The sequence below is a fragment of the Natator depressus genome, chromosome 25 (assembly GCF_965152275.1).
Source record: "Natator depressus isolate rNatDep1 chromosome 25, rNatDep2.hap1, whole genome shotgun sequence".
In the NCBI taxonomy this organism is placed as follows: Eukaryota; Metazoa; Chordata; order Testudines; family Cheloniidae; genus Natator; species Natator depressus.
Genome location: NC_134258.1, coordinates 13,870,038 through 13,889,697, shown reverse-complemented (window position 1 = coordinate 13,889,697; position 19,660 = coordinate 13,870,038). Strand labels below are relative to the sequence as shown.

Genomic DNA, 19,660 nt, shown 5'->3' with positions numbered 1-19,660 from the left:
ACTTGTGGCACCTTACAGACTAACAAATTTATCTGAGCATAAGCTTTCGTGAGCTACAGCTCACAGTGAGCTGTAGCTCACGAAAGCTTATGCTTAAATAAATTTGTTAGTCTCTAAGGTGCCACAAGTCCTCCTTTTCTTTTTGCGGATACAGACAAACACAGCTGCTACTCTGAAACCTGTTACATAAAGGTAATCCTCGCTTTTTCCAAGCATTTTAAAAATTAACTTTGCACCAAATTTTAAAAGCAACATGTTACAAACAAGCTGACAAATGTGAGGCACTACTTACCTTATGGTATGACTCCCATTCTCTCTTTCTCATATGTTCCCAAATCTGGACAGTGTGGCACTATGAAAAGAATCTTGAGAAGCAGAAATGAATTTTTTTTTTTTTTTTTAATTTGGAGGGGGGCGGGAAGCAGTGGACACTTCTGGGCAAAAAAAATAAAAGTAACCTCTTCACTTCCTTTCATGAGACCAAAAAGTTAAATGAAATGGGGAGATTTTTCACTAATATGTAACATTTAAGCTACTAAGAAACTGGACTCTTGGTGGAAAAACTACATGTGAAGTAGGCCGCAGTTAACTGTTTCTGCTGGCACACCTCGGTATTCTTTACCATAAGGTCATGTGAATGTTTCAGTCCTAGAGTTTTCATATGGTGATGTAACACTCTACAGAACATCTGAAAAGCGTGTTTCTGCACAATTAAAGGGAGACTGTCTAATCTGACTGCCTGCATAATACAGGCTATAGGACTTCTCTGTATTAATTCCTGCTTCAGGTTCACTAGCTGTGCTTGAACTAGAGCATATCTTTTTCTAAAAAGTCCAGTCTTAATTTTTAAATCAAGAAGTGATGGAGCAACAACAAAACTTGGTAAGAGATTCCAATGATTTATTATCCTGAGTGTTAAAAATCTGCACGTTCTTTCTAGTGTGAATTTGTCTAGTTTCAACTTCCAGCCATTGATTCTTCTGACACCTTTGTCTGCTAGCCTGAAGAGTCCTCTTGTCAAATTTCAGTTCCCTAGGTACTTGTAGACTATGATCAAGTAACAATTTTGACTGTGCTTCATAACTGCCATTCTGAGTTTTGAAATCTCTTATAATGCTGCAGCCCAGACTTTTGAGGTTTCAGCAGATTTCACACCCACCTATCTTTTGGCCTGATCCTGAGATTATTTTTGGGGAAATGGAGTCAAATTGATCCCAGCATAAGTAGTGCTACTACATGCCTTCTAGAAATACATACAACTCCTTAGCGCAAGGCCATGGGTCTCAGGACAAAAATATGAAGGCAACGCTTTCATTTTATTTAATAATGATAAAAAAAGGGAGGGTGGAGGAAGTGGAGAATCCCTTCTAGGGTCAGCACCTTTCTCTGGGTCTCTGTGTGCCCTGCCTTTCTATCTTTTTGCATTTTGTGTCCTGGACAGTGCTGAACACACAAGATAAATGATCAAATAATAATGGCTTAATTACGAATCCTAAAAAATGGTCCGTCCAGCCCAGGTCCTTCTCCGATAATACTCTGCTCACATTCAGGCAGCTTGTGTGCAAAAATGGGACTGTCTCCCTTGTGTTCTTTATTTCACTGTGCATTGCAGAGATTGCTAGATAAGCTGTTGACTTCATGTTAATATTTATTTGTTGCTGTGACTCTGACTTTACTTATAACATTTTAAAAGATTTTCACTTGCTATGAACCCAAATTTCCAAAGCACTGAGAGTCTCTGTTGGGATGCTGAGCATATTAATCTCTCACTAAAGAAAATGGAAGGTCCTAATGCTCCTCTGTTCATTGATCAGTGTCTCTAATAAGGAAGTGTGAACTTAACATATTTAGATGTTTTCCTAGAAGTTTGTCTAGGAAACACTGCTATTTTTCTTTAAACTGGTCTATTAAAATGTTTAATTTCTTTTTTATTTACATGTGAGTGAAAGACTCTTATTATTATTATTTTATTTATTAAGTCAAAAATCCCACTATTCAGAGAATTCTCACCAGGTAGGTAAAGACAGTGCCTCTAAATTGTCCTTTAATGACCAAGGAGATGGAGATCAGTAAAGAATTCCTCCTGGTCATTCATAAACTAAGGATGAGGTTTTCTGTTGCTTAGAAATTAAGTCAGGCCACATATTAAATAGCTTCTTAAAGTTTATTTTTAGCTTTATTACAGAGAAGGCTAACTTATTAATATGAACAAATTTATTTGATGGTAGGAGAATGTCTGATCAAGTTTTCTCTACACTCCACCTATTTCAAGTGTCCTGAGCTATATTATTTTGTCTTTATGTATAGAATTCTTAGTATAGTATTTTAATGTTGTTTTGCTGTGTCTTATGGTAAGGTGGTCATCTCTGAGCTTGTTTAAGGTGCTTTACCAAAAAGGAGAACAGATCATAGTGAAAATCTCCATCCCAGAGGTGAAAACCTGTGGGTACAAATCTTTGCCTCAGAACATAGGAAAAACCCTTTTCCAGCACAAGCTAGGAAATGTGTGTCAGGATGACACAATCATAGCTGAGTGTTATAAAATGTCAGGCTGTGTCCTCTGGCTGAGTGTTGAACACCCATGTTATCAAAACATCTGGGGATAATGTGTGTCTGTGATGTATTCTGTGATTTGAAAAATACTTAATGGCTTTTATGTAGTTCACAGTTGAAAGAAATATATACTATCAACAGCATCTTGAAGTTAGAATATTTAGCAATTTTCAGATGGGTTCTGCAATTAATGATAGTTAAAACAAGAACAAAATGTATTAAATGTTTACTACAGATACTAACATTACATGAGACGATCTAATTTTCTGTTAATGGAAGGCCCACTCCTAATCGCTATGTACATTAAGAGTCGATTGGATTATAGGCTTCTTAAAACTTGGTGCCAAATTCTGCTTTTGATGTACTGGTGCAGCTCCACTGGCTTAAAGGGGGTCATGCCAGTAGAATAGTAACAGAATTTGCACCACAGGCAGCGGTATTGTTACTCCATGGGAATTCAGCTAGGGAAGTCCCTTTACCATTCATGTATAGAAGTATGAAGCTCTGAGCTTGATTTCAGAAGAAATACATAAGGTATCTTAATAGAAATGTTCTAGAGTAATTTTTTTGTCAAGTTTTAAATTTGACAACTGAATTACTTCATAACCAATTTTTTAAAAAAAAGAATTGTGAGCTGTTGCATTGTGAACACAATGTTTATATTAAGTCCACATCATGATGCTTAGTTATTGTGACGGAAATAAAGCTAGCTTTGACAATATAGAAAAACAAGGTATAGAATGAGTGGATTACCATAGATGTGTGCTCCAAAAAACACAAGAAGATTAGTAGTGAGTTTACTGTAGCAAAGCTGAAGACTGAATTCTTCCCTAAAAAACATTAAACCAGAGCAGTGTGTCTTTCTTTAGCTAATTTGTTGGACTGGAGTCACCACAACGTTCTCTGCGATGGTTGAAATCTAATGGCAGATCATAAATGGTCTGCTTGCACATTTTATTTTTTCTTTGCTAGCAAAGTAATGGTGACTTAAAACTTTTTTTTTTCCTTGAAGTGTCTTGGCATTTTTTGTGTAAAGTGTGCATGACAACTTCCTAGGCAAGTTCTGTTGCTTTTAATCCTAGGTATTTAATGAGCCTAAACAAGCTCACTTATTTCCCCTGAAACCTATAAAAAATTCATAATCCAAAAGGTGTTGATTCCCTGAACAGATTGGTGTGTTCATTTCTGACTCAGGCATGGTGAAAGTATGGGACACAAAGGGTTAAGGTCTGCCATTTTGTTATGTAACACCCTTAATGGACATATCTGTGAATGGCACCAAAATGGCAGGGCTTAACCCTTTGTGAGCTGTAGTGCCTTGCAGTCAGAAACATGCATCTCAGAAGCTAGGCTTGTTCTTTAAAACTGAGACTTGGATTTTTTTTTTTTTTTTTTTTTTTTTTAAGATTTGTTTTAAGTAGCATGTGGCCTGCTGATTAGTTCTTTTGCTTCAGTAACAATACCAGAAAAACTTAAAACATTTTAAAATTTTTGTTGATTTAGTGTTTTGCAATAGACAGTCACTTTCATGCCATAGGACTAATCAGCTTGCCTTTGGTTGCTACTTTTCTTGTTACTGAATTGATAAAATAAGGAAAAGATTTTGAGTTACCAGACTGCATCCATCTACGGTCTGTCTAAGGCATAAAGTGACCAGTGTTCTAGTCCTAGATTTCCTAGATTGATTTCTTTAAAAAGAAAAATTAATTCTTAACTCTCACATTGGCTTTTTTATAAAGGGTTTGTTAACAATAAATACATAAATGGGGGGGGCATTGTAGGGGCAGCATCTTGGCCTTTGGCTTTTTTTAATGTGGCTGATAATTATCGTGGCACGCTTTCTTTTTATTTTTTAACTTAACGTGGCAGATTTCTGTGAAGTTCCTTTCACTGGGAATTAGAAAAACAATAGTAGTGATTTAATGAGGCTAGAATTAAGTTGGAACAGTCCATTGTTATTGTTACCCCTTGTTTCCCCTGGTGGGTGGGGTGTGAAGTGGGGGACCCTGGGCACTCTTTCTGATAAAGCATCTGATGAAGTGGGTTTTAGCCCACGAAAGCTTATGCCTAAATAAATTTGTTAGTCTCTAAGGTGCCACAAGGACTCCTCGTTGTCAAAGCTCTTGGTTACTTACACAAGCTGCACTTCAAGGGAAGCCTTTCTAGGTTTTGAGTCTAACATGGTGTATGGGAGTACTACAAGTCAATAAGTTAACTTTGATCAATAACCAGCTACTTTTAGTAAACAGACTGCAGTATTCTTTGAACATCTTCACTTAGGGAGATGCACTCAAATGTTGCTTGACCTGCCTGTTTCCTTTTCTAGCAAATTTTTCCTCCCCACAGCCTCCTTGAAACAGTCTTAGGAATAAGGCTCATGCATCCAAGGAAAAAATTTATTCAGTCCTTTTTTGGCGTCAGCAAATTCTACATAACTTATCTTACCCTTAGCATACAGTTTTTAAAGGCATCCCTAAAACTCTTCTGATGGCCTGTACATTAATAGCAGAACAATACTTGCACCTTGTTCTCGTTTGAAACATTATAGCATCTGCTTTGCCAGAATCTGGCTGTCTTAACTTTGCACTGGAGAATCTTTTTCTGTTCAGTTTCAGCTGAGGTTTGGACTCCACACAAAAGGTGATGTTTATGTAATGGCTATGAGAGGCTTTCTATAGAATATTCTGTGGTATGGCTTGAATTTTTTTCTTGACTAATAATGACTAGGAATCAGATGTGCTTACAGCTACAGGAATTCACAGAACTGCATGGGTGGCCCCTGGCTTATATGAGGTCTTGAAAAAAATGTAAAATACGCTACATCTGATGCAGTACTGAGATCTGTAAAATGTATGTATTGATGATGATTGCAGTTAAGTCATGTGGGTATATTATGAATATGTTACGTACTCTTAAAATTGCAAGTAGCTGATATCCTAGTACACAAGGAGATAGAAATATATACAATTTCAAGTCTTGAGAGAACTTATTTTAACAGCTAACTTGTTTGTTGTTTTTTATTGGCAAGCATGAGTGAAGTTAAGCAGATTCATTCAGTAGCATATTTGGTCCTGTAGAAACAGTATATAGCTGAAATTTCACCAGCTGTTCTCATGAGACAGCTGCTGGCGATCTAAGCTTATTCACTCTTTCCCCCTCTCCTCCTCTTCACCAGTTCTGCTTTGTCTTCTCACTCCTCAGTATTGATAGCCAACTGATTAACTTTAGTGAAATAAAGCTCTACTCCCCAATGGGTGGTGCAGGCAATACATCTCAAGTTTTATACTTCTTTGTATGACAAAGAGCAATATATAAAATACTTGCTGTGCACTTGCATGCGAAGACTAGCTTCCTGTTTTCCTGGACTTGGTTTCTTCTATTCTGTGCTTCCCATAGACTCCGAAATGATGGGGATATCTCCGTTTTACAGTATCTTTTTTCTGTATTTTAATCTTATTTCCCTAACCTCCCTCCCCCCCACCCCCGAATCTTTTTTCCCCCCCCCCTCCAATTGCAGCATAAAATGTACTATATTTGGCTTTTCACTTGGGTACTGCTATTCCAAATTCCTGGCTTTAGTTTAGAAGACTTTGTAAATCTCAACATGAGATAAAGGTGGGGAGAAAGGAATAATGTTGACTGGAAATTTCTTACTTAATACTATAGTCTTTGTAAATAAAAATATAGTAATCCAAAATGATCAGTAGATCTCAAGTCATTCTCTATCTAACAGGACTACCCCCAAAGGCTAGACAAATGAATCGGGGAACACTGCCACCACTTAATTCAGCAATTTAGTTGTTTACTTCTCTTGTTTAATCCACTCCTTTCCCTGGAGGGGGTATGAGGAAAGGAGCCCTAAAAAGTAGGGGGAAGCTTTTTAAAATGCTTGATATGTTCATTTGCATTAGAACTACCCAAAACGCTCTTCCAGCAATTTCATATTCGAGTCCAAGCTACAGGAGGGATGAGAAATCTATGTATGAATCACAGAACTTCCTTTTTTATGTATGTGTTTTTTTTTATGAACACCAGTCTTACAAACAACCAGTTATACCAACTATTTTTCCTAATTTGGGGGGGGGGGGGGGGGGGAGAATCATCTAACAAAAGTGATGTTGATGAAGAACAAGTCAACATCCTTGCTCATTCTGCTGCCTTCAATGTATTGGAAATTGCTTTGCCATTGTCTGAAGAACAAAGCGATATAGGGCACTATACTACAACTTGTGCACTATATCTACTGTAATTTTGAGATGTTCAATTTTAAGAACAGGTTTCAGAGTAGCAGCCATGTTAGTCTGTATTCGCAAAAAGAAGAGGAGGACTTGTGGCACCTTAGAGACTAACAAATTTATTTGAGCATAAGCTTTCGTGAGCTACAGCTCACTTCATGCATCACGAAAGCTTATGCGCAAATAAATTTGTTTAGTCTCTAAGATGCCAGAAGTACTCCTTTAATTTTAAGAACTTGATCCCTAATTAGCTTGTAAAATAGGGGCTCTATTGTATATGGAATACTCTTCTGCAGCCTCTGGGGTACTTTGCCCCACTCATGGTTTGACTTTATATGGATAGTCCACCATATGCCTTATGGTGGAAATTGGAAAGAGGAGGAATCTTAGACACATGTTCTCCTCTTCTTCCTCCAAAGGAAAGGTGAAGAGGAGGTATGTTTGTATAAATCTGGGAGACATATCACTCCTACAGATCATATATGATCTAAGAAAGCATTTTAGCTAGAAGAAGACGAATCCCTGAAATTCCAAATTCATCTTGGAGAATGTTCATTAAAGAATGAAGTTCATTTTGTCCAGCAAGAACTAGTAAGCAACTCCAGTTCTTAGTAAACACTGCTTTATGTTTTATACTTTAAAATACCACATTGTATCCTACTTAAAATGATGTTCAGATGTCCATTGACACATGGGTATGGGTAATTATGTTACATGTGGCAGTCCAATTCAGTCATGGTTCCTGAGGGAAACTATTTCTCCTGTCACATAAAAACATTTGGCTTTACTGGGGTTGAATCTAGGGCAAGGTTAAAAACAAAACAAAGAAAAATTGTTACACAAGCACGTCTCTGAACTTTTTTTAAGCATGAGAATACCTATCCTCTCTTTTCTCCCCATCCACATCCTCCATGCTGATAATTCAGGATCAGCCAAACAAACTTCCACCAACTTTCAAAGAAAGAGAAAACTTAAGCTTTGGGCTGAGAAAGCATGGGATTTCAGCCCAGAGATAAGTTAGGTTTTTTTAGTAATTTGTAAAACTAAGAAAAAGGGGGGCTGAAATGAAGTGTCTCCTCAACTGTTAACTATAGCATTGCTATTGCTTCCCTCTGGTACATGAAAATCAAAAGTTAAGATACTGATTTCACAGACCAAATCACTTCTGATCTGTCTCCTCAGGTTAGTTATAGGAAGCCACATGAATTTTAGCTGCAGGCTTATTTTTCTTGATACCTAACAGTATTGCATTGTAGCTTTAAAAGTGTGCCTGAAGTGATGGCACTTGCGTTAAGGGAGGAAAATAATATACAAGAAATTGCTAGGCTTACATCTTTGCTTTACTTCTCCCTAATATGATGCTCATCAAACTTTTTACTTCTGATTCATATTCTAATCTGCAGCTAGAGAAAATACTTTGTCTTGAGTGCCACCAAAAGAAATCCAGATGAACTGCCTAGGAGTAGCTTACATATCTTTTTGGTAATATTGGTTGCTGGTTGTGGTATAGGCTTACACCATATAAGGGCACATGTTACGGCCTGGTATGTAGCCCTGATGAGATCTTCCATGGTGCATGGTTCCTCCAGGAGCCAGCAGACTAACAGATGTTCCATGGTTTGTATTTCACCACAGTCATGTGTTCTGGGTCATTGGAATAGCCTCACTTCTGCTTATTGACCTTTGACCTGCCAACTCTTGTTCAGAGGTGATTTAACAATCTCAAGGCTGACCAATCCTTCACACCTGAGGGAAGGCATTTGGTAACATCTGTATGCATTATGATGTCCTCATTGAGTATTCTGAGCAGTGTGCTCCACAGTTCTAGTTGTAAAAAGAAAAGGAGTACTTGTGGCACCTTAGAGACTCAAAATTTATTTGAGCATAAGCTTTCGTGAGCTATAGCTCACTTCATCGGATGCATTCAGTGGAAAATACAGTGGGGAGATTTTATATACACAGAGAACATGAAACAATTCCAATTGAATGTTATAATTCTTGACGTCTGATTTTGTGTCCATTTATTCCTTTACGTAGAGACTGTCCAGTTTGACCAATGTACATGGCAGAGGGGCATTGCTGGCACATGATGGCATATATCACATTGGTAGATGTGCAGGTGAACAAGCCTCTGATATTGTGACTGATGTGATTAGGCCCTATGATGGTGTCCCCTGAATAGATATGTGGACACAGTTGGCAACGGGCTTTGTTGCAAGGATAGGTTCCTGGGTTAGTGGTTCTGTTCAAAAACCAGTTGGAGAACACTTCAATCTCTCTGGTCACTCAATTACAGACCTAAAAGTTGCAATACTTCAACAAAAAAAACTTCTAAAACAGACTCCAACGAGAGACTGTTGAATTGGAATTAATTTGCAGACGGGATACAATTAACTTAGGCATGAATAGAGACAGGGAGCGGATGGGTCATTACACAAAGTAAAACTATTTCCCCATGTTTATTCCCCCCCCCTCCACTCCCCACTGTTCCTCAGACGTTCTTGTCAACTGCTGGAAATGGCCCACATTGATTATCACTACAAATGGTCCCCGTCCCCCCCCTTCCACCGCTGGTAATAGCTCACCTTAAGTGATCACTCTTGTTACAGTTGGTATGGTAACACCCATTGTTTCATGTTCTCTATGTATATAAATCTCCCCACTGTATTTTCCACTGAATGTATCTGATGAAGTGAGCTGTAGCTCACGAAAGCTTATGCTCAAATAAATTGGTTAGTCTCTAAGGTGCCACAAGTTCTCCTTTTCTTTTTGCGGATACAGACTAACACGGCTGCTACTCTGAAAGTTCTAGTTGTGTAGCTGTCAGTGATTGATTTTTATTTAAGCAGTTCTGTTGCCATGATGAAGCTTTTACTCGATTTTTTTTTTTTTTTTTTCAAGCAGCCAACTGCTGTGGTGTGGCCATGTAGCAGATGTCTGGTATCTCTGACCTGTCGTAATCATTCAGTTTTGCTTGTGACCTCTCTCCTGATATCTGTTGAAGCAACTCCAGTAAGCACATAAAGGCTGTTCACATTTGTTGGTGTGAGACATCCTGTGATTTAATGGTAGCTGTCACTCAGAACAGGATCCAGAGTCTTTGTGGAGCCAATCTTTCCCATACTGGATGTGCATATTTGGCCATTGAATAGCCAAGTGCAGGTGCGGTGGTTCTTACTGTTGCTGCGTTGGTTCCCCATATTGAACTTGCAAGCTTCCTCACTATGTTGTTCTGGGTGCCAACTTTGCCTTTTGTCTTCTCCATGGTGTGCTTTGAAGGAGAGAGTGGTTTAGCATCACTCCAAGTTAGACAGGATTCCAGCAGTGGGCAAGTGATAACTCAATATCATCTGGAAGGGGTGTCTATTGGCCTCTCAGTGAAGATGGAAGGGAGTCACTTGTGATTTGGCTGGGTTGGTGCACAGTTGATTCTTGATATAATGGACTGAGAGCCCAGACACTGCCAATGTTAGTGTAGTTTCATTCTGGGCAAGATCGTTGGCTTGGGCAGTGATGCATAAGTTGTCTGCATAGATAAAACTTCTTGTGCCAAGATGGATCAGCTGATCATTTGTATTGGTGAGAGTATGCTCTCTTGTGGTAGGCTGTCTTTCTATTACCACCGTCAGCTCTGCTTCCTGCATAGTTGGACGTAAAAACATCCGTTCTCTAGTTGCAATTGTCATTTATATGAGGTGGTGGTCTCTTGTCGTGGTGGTGTGTATTTTACGAAGGAGCCTTTGGTGATTTACTGTGTTGTATGCTGCTGACAAGTCAACAAACATGGCATCTGTTACCAAACCCCTTTTCAAAGCCATCTTTGATGTATTGAGTGATGTATAGCACTTGCCCAGGCAAGTCATGCACTGGTCGGAATCCAGCTTGCTCTGAGATTAGGTGCTTTTCAATGAGTGATAATAGATTAGGATGAGATGCTCATCCAGTTTGCAGAGGTGACTTAGTGGTATAAGCCTGAAATTCTTTGGTTCTGTTGCATCCTTCCCGGCTTCAGGAGTGTCACAACACGTGCTCATCCCCAACTCTTGGGTACTTTGTATGTGGCTGAGCATGTGTTAAACAATTGGAGTACCCAGTTCTTTATTGCTGGTCTGAAGTGTTTTTTTCATTTGTACAATATGAATGTCATGTAGGCTGGCAGCTTTGCCATTCTTGAGGACATTAATTCTGGAGGTTAATTTGAACATTATATAATGTGCCTGGGGTGCTGGAACTAGGGGTGCACACCCCCTGGCTTGAAGTGGTTTCCATCATATACAGGGTTTACAGTTTTATTTAATGGCTTTCAGCACCCCTACTAGAAAAATTGCTCCAACGCCACTGACTGTGTTGCAGAATTGTAAGTCTTCTGGTGTTCTTGCCACTTAAGTCCTGTCTTGGGTTGTTTGTTCAGATCACGCACGCATTCCTAGAAAATGGCAGGGCACTGGTCTGCAGTAATATTGTAGTGTTGCTCTGACTTCCCTGGGTGGCTATCCTTTCTTGCTTACTGCTGTTAGTCATGTCCACACTGAGATTCTGCCATGACTTCTGTTTTTCCTCTTTAGTTCAGAGACCAGGTCTTCGCTAGCTGCAATGGTCTCCTCTGCTAATAGGTCTGCTTCGAACATCCGCTTGTATTTTGCGTACCAATCCAATAACTCAATGTTAGTCCCGGCCTTGTGGAATATGATTATTTGAGAGAGTGCAAACTACGCTGATAAGCTGATCGTAGTTTTCTGGTATTGGTTTGGTCTTTCTTACAATGGCATCGAGGTAATTGGTGAAGCCCTTCCGTTACACTTTCTTAAATTAAAACAGTGCCAGAATGGTACTGAATTTGGCATTATGGCTATATGGAGTTGGATGGTGACGGACTGGTGCTGCAAATGTAGAATTGGATCCAAACTAAGTTTGTTCAGCAAACCAGCTATGCTGTTGCTGACAAATGCCAGACTTGGGTTGTAGCCTTGTTTCCATGGGCAGCTGTTGAAAGAACTGTGGAGCTTAAGGTTGTGAATTAAGTTCAAGTAGCAGGAATCTGCCCGCAACTCAACTAGTTCACCATTTTCATTAGTCATGCTATAGTCCCATTTGATACTGTGACTGTTAGGATCACCATTGATCACCTGTGTTTTGTTACGTTCGAGGTTGTGGGCTAGCGAACTTGAATTGCTTCCATGGCAACTTGTAGACAGGCATGCTGGAAATGCTGTCAGTGTCAACAGTCAGGACTTCAGTGTCCTTATTATTGGTCACAGATCTTGTGCTGATAAGATCAGGTTTGACAAAAATGGCGCTGCGTATTGCCCTTGTGGTCTTTTAGTTGTTTGATGTTTGGTGTATGCAGCCTAAGAGTGGTGTACTCATGCTGAGGTGATGCAAACAGAGTATTCTGCTGACTAGACTAACCTTGAAATCACAAATTGTAAAGAGCAGTACCCTTCAAGGGAAGGCAGTCTGTGTGGAGGAGAAATCTTTCATTTCTTATATTACTGTCACTTTGACTTATGGCCTTTTGAAAAATCATTTTAAGAAAAGTTGAATTATGCACCTGTTCAGTAACAGTTACACAGGTTTCAGAGTAGCAGCCATGTTAGTCTGTATCTGCAAAAAGAAAAGAAGTATTTGTGGCCCCTTAGCGACTAACACATTTTATTTGAGCATAAGCTTTCATGAGCTACAGCTCACTTCATCGGATGCATTTGCTGACATTACACAGATGCGTTACACAGACGCAGGCAGATCTCTATACTTCAGAACTTCCTAACTTGTGGTCCATGGGCAACAGAAGACCTGCAGAACGTTTTCTGGTAGCTTATGGAGAACTGGCTGCTTGTGTGGTGCCAGTAGCTGCTCCTCCTTTCTAGTTGCTAAATGGCACTAAAAGACCGCTAAAAATGTCTTAATATTTTTCTGTACAAGTAATTACTGTACTTGCTATAGGTGTTACAGGTTGTGAATGGAAGAAGAGGATGATCTGGGAGATCATGGGTGGGTGGGGAGAAGCAGGTAGCCTATGAGAGAGACACTGAAAATATAGACCACACTATGGGGTATAAATTGAGAATGACTTCTTTACTTTCTGTAGTAATAAATTGCTAGTGCTTTTTATCTCTCATATTTGGTCACTGTTGAAGAGAGTTCCTAAAATTACACATCACCTGGTACCTCAGCTGGTCTGCTTATCTACTTTAATTACATGGGTTGGTTACTTAACTTTTTAAATTTTGGCAGCAATTCTTGTGGTAGTGGAGGTGAAGAGGAGTAAGAAATAATATTGGTTCCAAAGAATCACTTGAAATAAACCACAAAGTATTTCTAACCCCAAAAATGATCCCTCTATCAGTTCTAGGCTCATTATTTACAGGTCATTTTTTGGCAATGGAGAACAAATTTGCCATAGAAAAGGTGCAGTTTGAACTCTCATATACAGGCCCTATGTTACATATAGTTTCCTCAACAATGCAAACTTTGACAGTCACACCACCAAGTTAGGTTGACGCAAGGCGACTTACAATCAACCTATGTATGTGTATGCCTACACTCAAACTTGTCACTTACTGATGTAAGTACTCCATTACAGTGACACAGTAAAACCACCTCCCCGAATGGTGTAGAGCCATGGTCGACCTACTGAGGTTGACACAGTGCAAGTACTGTATAGACACTGCATGACCTGTGTCAACCCTAACAGTCCTCCATGAGCTGTCCCACAATGTCCTGTTCCCTGTGACACTGACCACTCTTGTCACAACTTTAAACTCCATGCCCAGAGGTCAGAAAGACCAAAAGCCACTCCACCAACCCTTTACCCACACCCCATGTTTTTTGTAATACCTTTCCTGATTGCCCACCTTGGCAATTACATCTAGTAGCTCACCCTTGTGGGCAACTGCTGAACCGACCACCAGCTCCACATATGAGATGCTCTCCCACCCAGAGTAGACAGGAAGTATTGGATCTCCTGGGCCTACATAGAGAGGAGGCTGTGCAAGCACAGCCATGGACCAGCTGTAGAAACATGTACATCTAGGAGCAGATTGCACAGGGAATGCAGGCAAAGGGATGTGACCGGGATCAGCAGCAGTGCCACGTAAAAGTAAAGGAACTTTGCCAGGCATTCCACAAGGCAAGGGAGCACAACAGATCTGGCCTTGCACTGCAGACCTGCCGCTTCTACAAGGAACTGCATGCCGTACTTGGCAGAAACCCCCATCAGCTCCCCACAGACTACTGTGGATCATGGTTCCCTCTAAGCTGGGTGCGTCTGCGCGCGCACGCAGATCTTCAACCCCGTGCACACGGCGAAACACTGCATGCACTCCGGCTTTGGCAGCAGCTTTCTTTTTTTGCTTCAGCGGCGGCACAGAAGACACTTTTTTTGCGCACACGGCCTGTTAAAAATTAGAGGGAACATTGCTGTGGATACCTTGGAAAACTTCCTGACCCAGAGACCCCTACTGTGAACAGTGAGGAAGAAAGGGAGTTGAGGGGAGACACAGTGGAGGACTCTAGCCATGCTGCAAACCAGGACCTGTTTGAGGCTCTGCCACAGTGTAGCCAGTCCCATCAGGCAAACATGGAGGAACTCAAGTATGTGTGCACGTGTTTTCTTGTTGTGATCAAATTTAAAGATGGCACCAGCCCATCCCTAAGCTAACAAACCAAAGGTATCCACTCTTCATTGTTTTAGTTTTAGGAGAAGAGGTAGATGTACAAGAAAGAGCTAGAATTGGTACCTGCTTTTCATTCCCCTGTTGGGTTAAGTGGAGTGGGCAATGCAGTACACTATGTGCATAGGTACATTCCTCTTATCCTCCTGAGAAATCTCTATGAAACTTTCATGGAGATACTCTGTAATCTACTCCTGAAGGTTTCCAGAGATGACTGCCTTATTTCTTCCTCTATGGTAGGATACTTTGCCATGCCACTCCATGATGAGTTCAGCTGGCACCATTGCAGTAAACAAGCTAGTGGCATGTAGGCCCAGGCAGCTTCAGGATGACAGTAACAGCTGTGTTCTTTGTGCCTCTGTGACCCTGAAGAATGAGATATCAGCTAAAATTATCACTGCTCATGGAAAATAGTGCAAATATTCAGTGCCACTGCCCTATAGTTATATCTGTGGAATAGGGACTGAAATCATATAGTGTCTTGCAACAGAAAATCCACATCATCCCTTGATCCTGGTACCATGGCTGGAGCTGGAGAGCTATGCTGTGCTGAAGTGCTCCAAAGCTGAAGTGTCAATAAGCATTTCTTGTGTTTTTTACAAGAATAAGAAAAGGGAGTTTAGAAACTTACTTTCTCTTTCCACTGACTGTAAATCCAGTGATACACCTGTCTGTCTTTATCAGCAGCTTCTGACTTGGTGAGTGCCCCTTCCACTCACAGAACACATGACCATGAGGACAAGGGAGAATAAGATTAGGGAGGACATGGCTCTCAGGATCTTGCAAAACAGTATTTCATCAGACTGTGAACTAAGGGCTTGGCATGACCGACAGCATGAAGAAAGACCCAAGAGGACAGGAAAGGCCCATGAGTCCCGGCAGGGCAAGGAGAGGGAAATGCAGCAGGACATAAAGGGTCTTCTCAGTCAGCAAACCCAAATGCTCTGACTCTCCATCCTTTGCAGCCCTTGGAGAACTCGATGAGCATTGGTCCTTATACTTCTTCCCCTCCCTCCCTCAACATACTATATGGTATCAAGGGACCCATCAGTGTCCCCTACTATTCTATGCTGGGGGACAGCAAGGAAAGCCACAGCTTCACATGCACTGACCTATGAGAACACAGTTGTCCGTTGTGGCTACACATACAACTACTTTTGTGTACTCAAATGGATATAAATGTTTACATCCTTTCTAATTTAAAATGATCACCCCTTTAATTATGTTAAAAATTGTATAACATTTCCTGTGGGGTTTTTTGCGTTTTGAATTTCTGACGTTTTCCCCCCCCACACACTCAATTTAATTACCCCAAAATAGAACTTTATCTGTATCTTTACTAGTTCGCAACAAATTTGCGATAGTGATTATCAAAGACAACAGTACTTGTAAATGCACACCAAGCACCACAGAATTCATAGCTTCAGGAAAATACCCACTCATTTGTGCACATACAGCAAACCCTACACAGTTCTTAGCAGCACCCAGAACTCCAGGCTCAGAGAACCTCCAGCACAGAACACTACTGCAGCTGACCACTAAAGGGCTCTTTCAAAGCCTCCCTCAGCCGCATAGTTCCACATCAGGCTTCTATAATAGCCCTTGTATCTGGCTGTTGAAAGTCAGATGGCTGCTACACCTCCACCTGGTGGCAGCTTTCTCCCTTTGCCTCACAGGTGTTATGCAGGACACAACAGGCTGCTGTAACCATTGAGATACCTTTCTCGCTGAGATCCAATCTAGCGAGTAAATACCGCTAGCATCCCTTCAGTTTACCAAAAGCACATTCAGCAGTTATTCTGCACGTACTGAGCCGGTAGCTGAATCTTTCCTTGGGGCTGTTGAGGTGGCCGGTGTACAACTTTGAGCTGGGGAATAAAGGGTAGGCTGGGTCTCCTAGAATCACTATAGGTATTTCAGTATAGCTAGGTGTGATCCCCCTGGTTGGGAAAGAATGTTCCCGCTTTCAGCTTTCCGAAGAGTCCTGTGCTCTTAAAGAGGTGAGTGTCATGCGCATACCCTAACCAGCCCACATTGGGATTGGTGAAACATAGATTCATAGATATTTAGGTCAGAAGGGACCATTATGATCATCTAGTCTGACCTCCTGCACAACGCAGGCCACAGAATTTCACCCACCACTCCTACAAAAACCTCACACCTATATCTGTGTTATTGAAGTCCTCAAATCATAGTTTAAAGACTTCAAGGAGCAGAGAATCCTCCAGCAAGTGACCCGTGCCCCATGTTACAGAGGAAGGCGAAAAACCTCCAGGGCCTCTTCCAATCTGCCCTGGAGGAAAATTCCTTCCCGACCCCAAATATGGCGATCAGCTAAACCCTGAGCATATGGGCAAGATTCATCAGCCAGATACTACAGAAAATTCTTTCCTGGGTAACTTGGATCTCACCCCATCTAATAGCCCATCACAGGCCATTGGGCCTATTTATGAATATTTAATTACCAAAACCATGTTATCCCATCACACCATCTCCTCCATAAACTTATCGAGTTTAATCTTAAAGCCAGATAGATCTTTTACCCCCACTGCTTCCCTTGGAAGGCTATTCCAAAACTTCACTCCTCTGATGGTTAAAAACCTTCGTCTAATTTCTAGTCTAAATTTCCTAGTAGCCAGTTTATATCCGTTTGTTCTTGTGTCCACATTGGTACTGAGCTTAAATAATTCCTCTCCCTCTCTGGTATTTATCCCTCTGATATATTTATAGAGAGCAATCCTATCTCCCCTCAACCTTCTTTTAGTTAGGCTAAACAAGCCAAGCTCCCTAGTGAGCAACCAATACTTGCTTAACCATAGAAAAATAGCCCTTTCTGTTTAGGTAGTCTGGCAAAGTGGGCTGGTGCCAAAATAGGGATAGGCGTGCCATCTTTTGCTCCACTGCCATTTGGGAACCCCGTTGCTGCTGATCCATCCAGATTTCTTGCACGTTGCAGAGAGTCTGAGTCCTGCATAGCAGTAGATGACTAGTGGCCCTATGTGCTTGGATAATGGCCTTCAACTGTGGATTCTCCAACTCCAAAATGATTTCCCTCTGATCAGTAGCAATCCGATGTTGCAGGGTTCAAAAGTGTGATCACCGCTTGCTTGTCCGCTGTCACTGCAGCTCTCCTGGGGTGTCCATGCGCTAGAGGGCTGCAGTGGGCTCAGCACATGGATGCATCTAGCATCTGAAAGTTCTGCAGCCACCGCCCATCATCCCAAACCTACATTATGATGTGATCCACCAGTCAGTGCTCATTTCTTGGGCCCGGAAGTGGCTCTTTACCATCTGCAGCTGCTCCATGAACCTCAACAACAATCTTGAATTGTCTTTCTTTGTGTCTCAGCAAACTGTCCTTGGTGAAATCTTCATGTCCCACATTATTGTGGCTTTTCCTGCAGGTCTGCAAATACCAGAGAATAGTGTGTCCTGTATTTGCAGTGTTCATGAGAATAGTGCAGAGCTCTGTGGGCTCCATGCTTCTGTCAGAGATTGCAGACACCAAAAAGTGCCTCCTGGGTTTGTGGGATTTAAAAAATAAATAAATTATGCAATATTGATGGTGTTATGGGATGAAGAAAGTTGCACGCTGTGAATTTGATCCCTAGCTCCCAGAGATCTGGACGAGTCACTTCTGTCCCACAATACATTGCAAAAATTTCCTGAAAGGCATTGTGCCAGATGGTTGCGCATGGAACATTAGGATACCTATCTGTGATGCAGAGTACTTTACATCGACACAGGCACTCCTGGTGAGTACATGTAGTGCCAATGCAAGCAGCCAAGCCTGGATGCAGCCAAGGGATATATAAATTTCAGCAGCCGTATTCTGATGCAGCTTGCACAGTTTGTAGCGTAGATGTGACCTTACTGATATTTGTTAGAAGCTTGAAAGATTTTGGTTGGAGTAGAGGTCGGTCTTGTTTACAACTACTGTGAATCTGGAAATCCTCCATAAAGTGGGCTGGCATTTTAGCAGGGTGTGGTGGGTTATGTGGGATGTGAGGTGGTGGTGCTGGTGGGAGGTTGCTTTGTTTTGCCTGCCACCTGAAGAGAGAACTTTTGGAAGTGAGCTGTGGCCAGATTCCCAAACTATGGAAGCAGATATATGAAAGCAGATCAGACCATTTTTAACTGGACAACTTTTACTTCCATTTGCAGTGTGTCTTGGAATACAACAAAGCGAAGTTCTGATTTCTTTCCCCAACTCCCTGAATCCGATATATGTTTGTTTAGCTCAAGTCTTTCAGGACTTTAGTATACAAAGGTCTCCAAATAGACTCGTCACTGGGAATCTGGTTATTCCTGGCTGGACTACACACCTGGGGTGGGGGGAAAGCACAAATTTCCCAAGTCTTAAACTGGAACTTATCTACTTTTTCCTGTTCTGTCACTTTCCCCTACAGTGGCAAAAGAAAGCGAGCGGATAATTGTTCCAGGATCTCGCAATCCTTTGTCATCTTTGCAAGTGGGAGGCGTTCTGGGCAGTATGTGATAGGAGTCTCTCATACACATCCATGTTGGAAAAGACACTGGCTGATTCAAACCAGGTTTGTCTTGTATTTTTGCTGTTTTTGTTTTTGTTGGAAGGAAGGGGATTGGGGAAGAACTTTTGGCAGGTTCCAGGAAACATTTCTGTTGCTGTCTTTGCCAGTGGGAATGCTGTTGGTGCCATAGATGTGCATGGTATTTGACCTACTAGTATAAATGGAATTCTGATTGAAAAGACCTTTTATTTTTGTTTCTGTAGCTGTGTTGGACCCAGGATATTAGAGAGACAAGGTGAGCGAGGTAAGATCTGTTGTTGAACCAGCATTTGTTTGTGAGAAACAAACTTTGGAGCTCTTCTTCAGGTCTGAAGAAGAGCTCTTTGTAAGCTCCAAAGCTTTTGTGTCTTACCAATAAAAGATTTTACTTCACCCATCTTGTGTCTCTAATTTTTTGGACAGTTCAGTGAAAGGGCTGTTGGATTGCTGTGTGCAAATTTGTAATGTGTATATGTGCAAGAGAGAAGCTCTTCTGTATAATGCTATTTTCCCCTTCTATCTTTCAAAATACATTTTAATGGTGGTGTAAATTTATTAGAGTCCAGAGTGACTTGGACCAACAATCTGGTGATTCCATTCTTTTTTATGTATCTAACCCTTCAGACAAAAATAAATTCTAGCCCTTAGTGCTGGGGAAATAACCATCCCA

At 41.1% G+C, this 19,660-nt stretch overlaps 1 protein-coding gene across 13 annotated transcripts in view; it reads left to right on the top strand.

Moving 5' to 3' along the window:
* GATAD2A (GATA zinc finger domain containing 2A) overlaps positions 1-19,660 on the top strand; it is a 112,477-nt gene that overhangs the window by 47,810 nt on the left and 45,007 nt on the right. For 9 of the 13 annotated variants that reach the window (XM_074939244.1, XM_074939237.1, XM_074939232.1 and 6 more), the window contains exon 3: positions 18,871-19,014. The exons of the other annotated variants lie outside the window; for them this stretch is intronic. In XM_074939244.1, coding sequence (XP_074795345.1) covers positions 18,982-19,014 — 33 coding nt within the window. In that variant the 5' untranslated portion in view covers positions 18,871-18,981. The remainder of the gene's footprint in view (positions 1-18,870; positions 19,015-19,660) is intronic. 13 annotated transcript variants of the gene reach the window in all.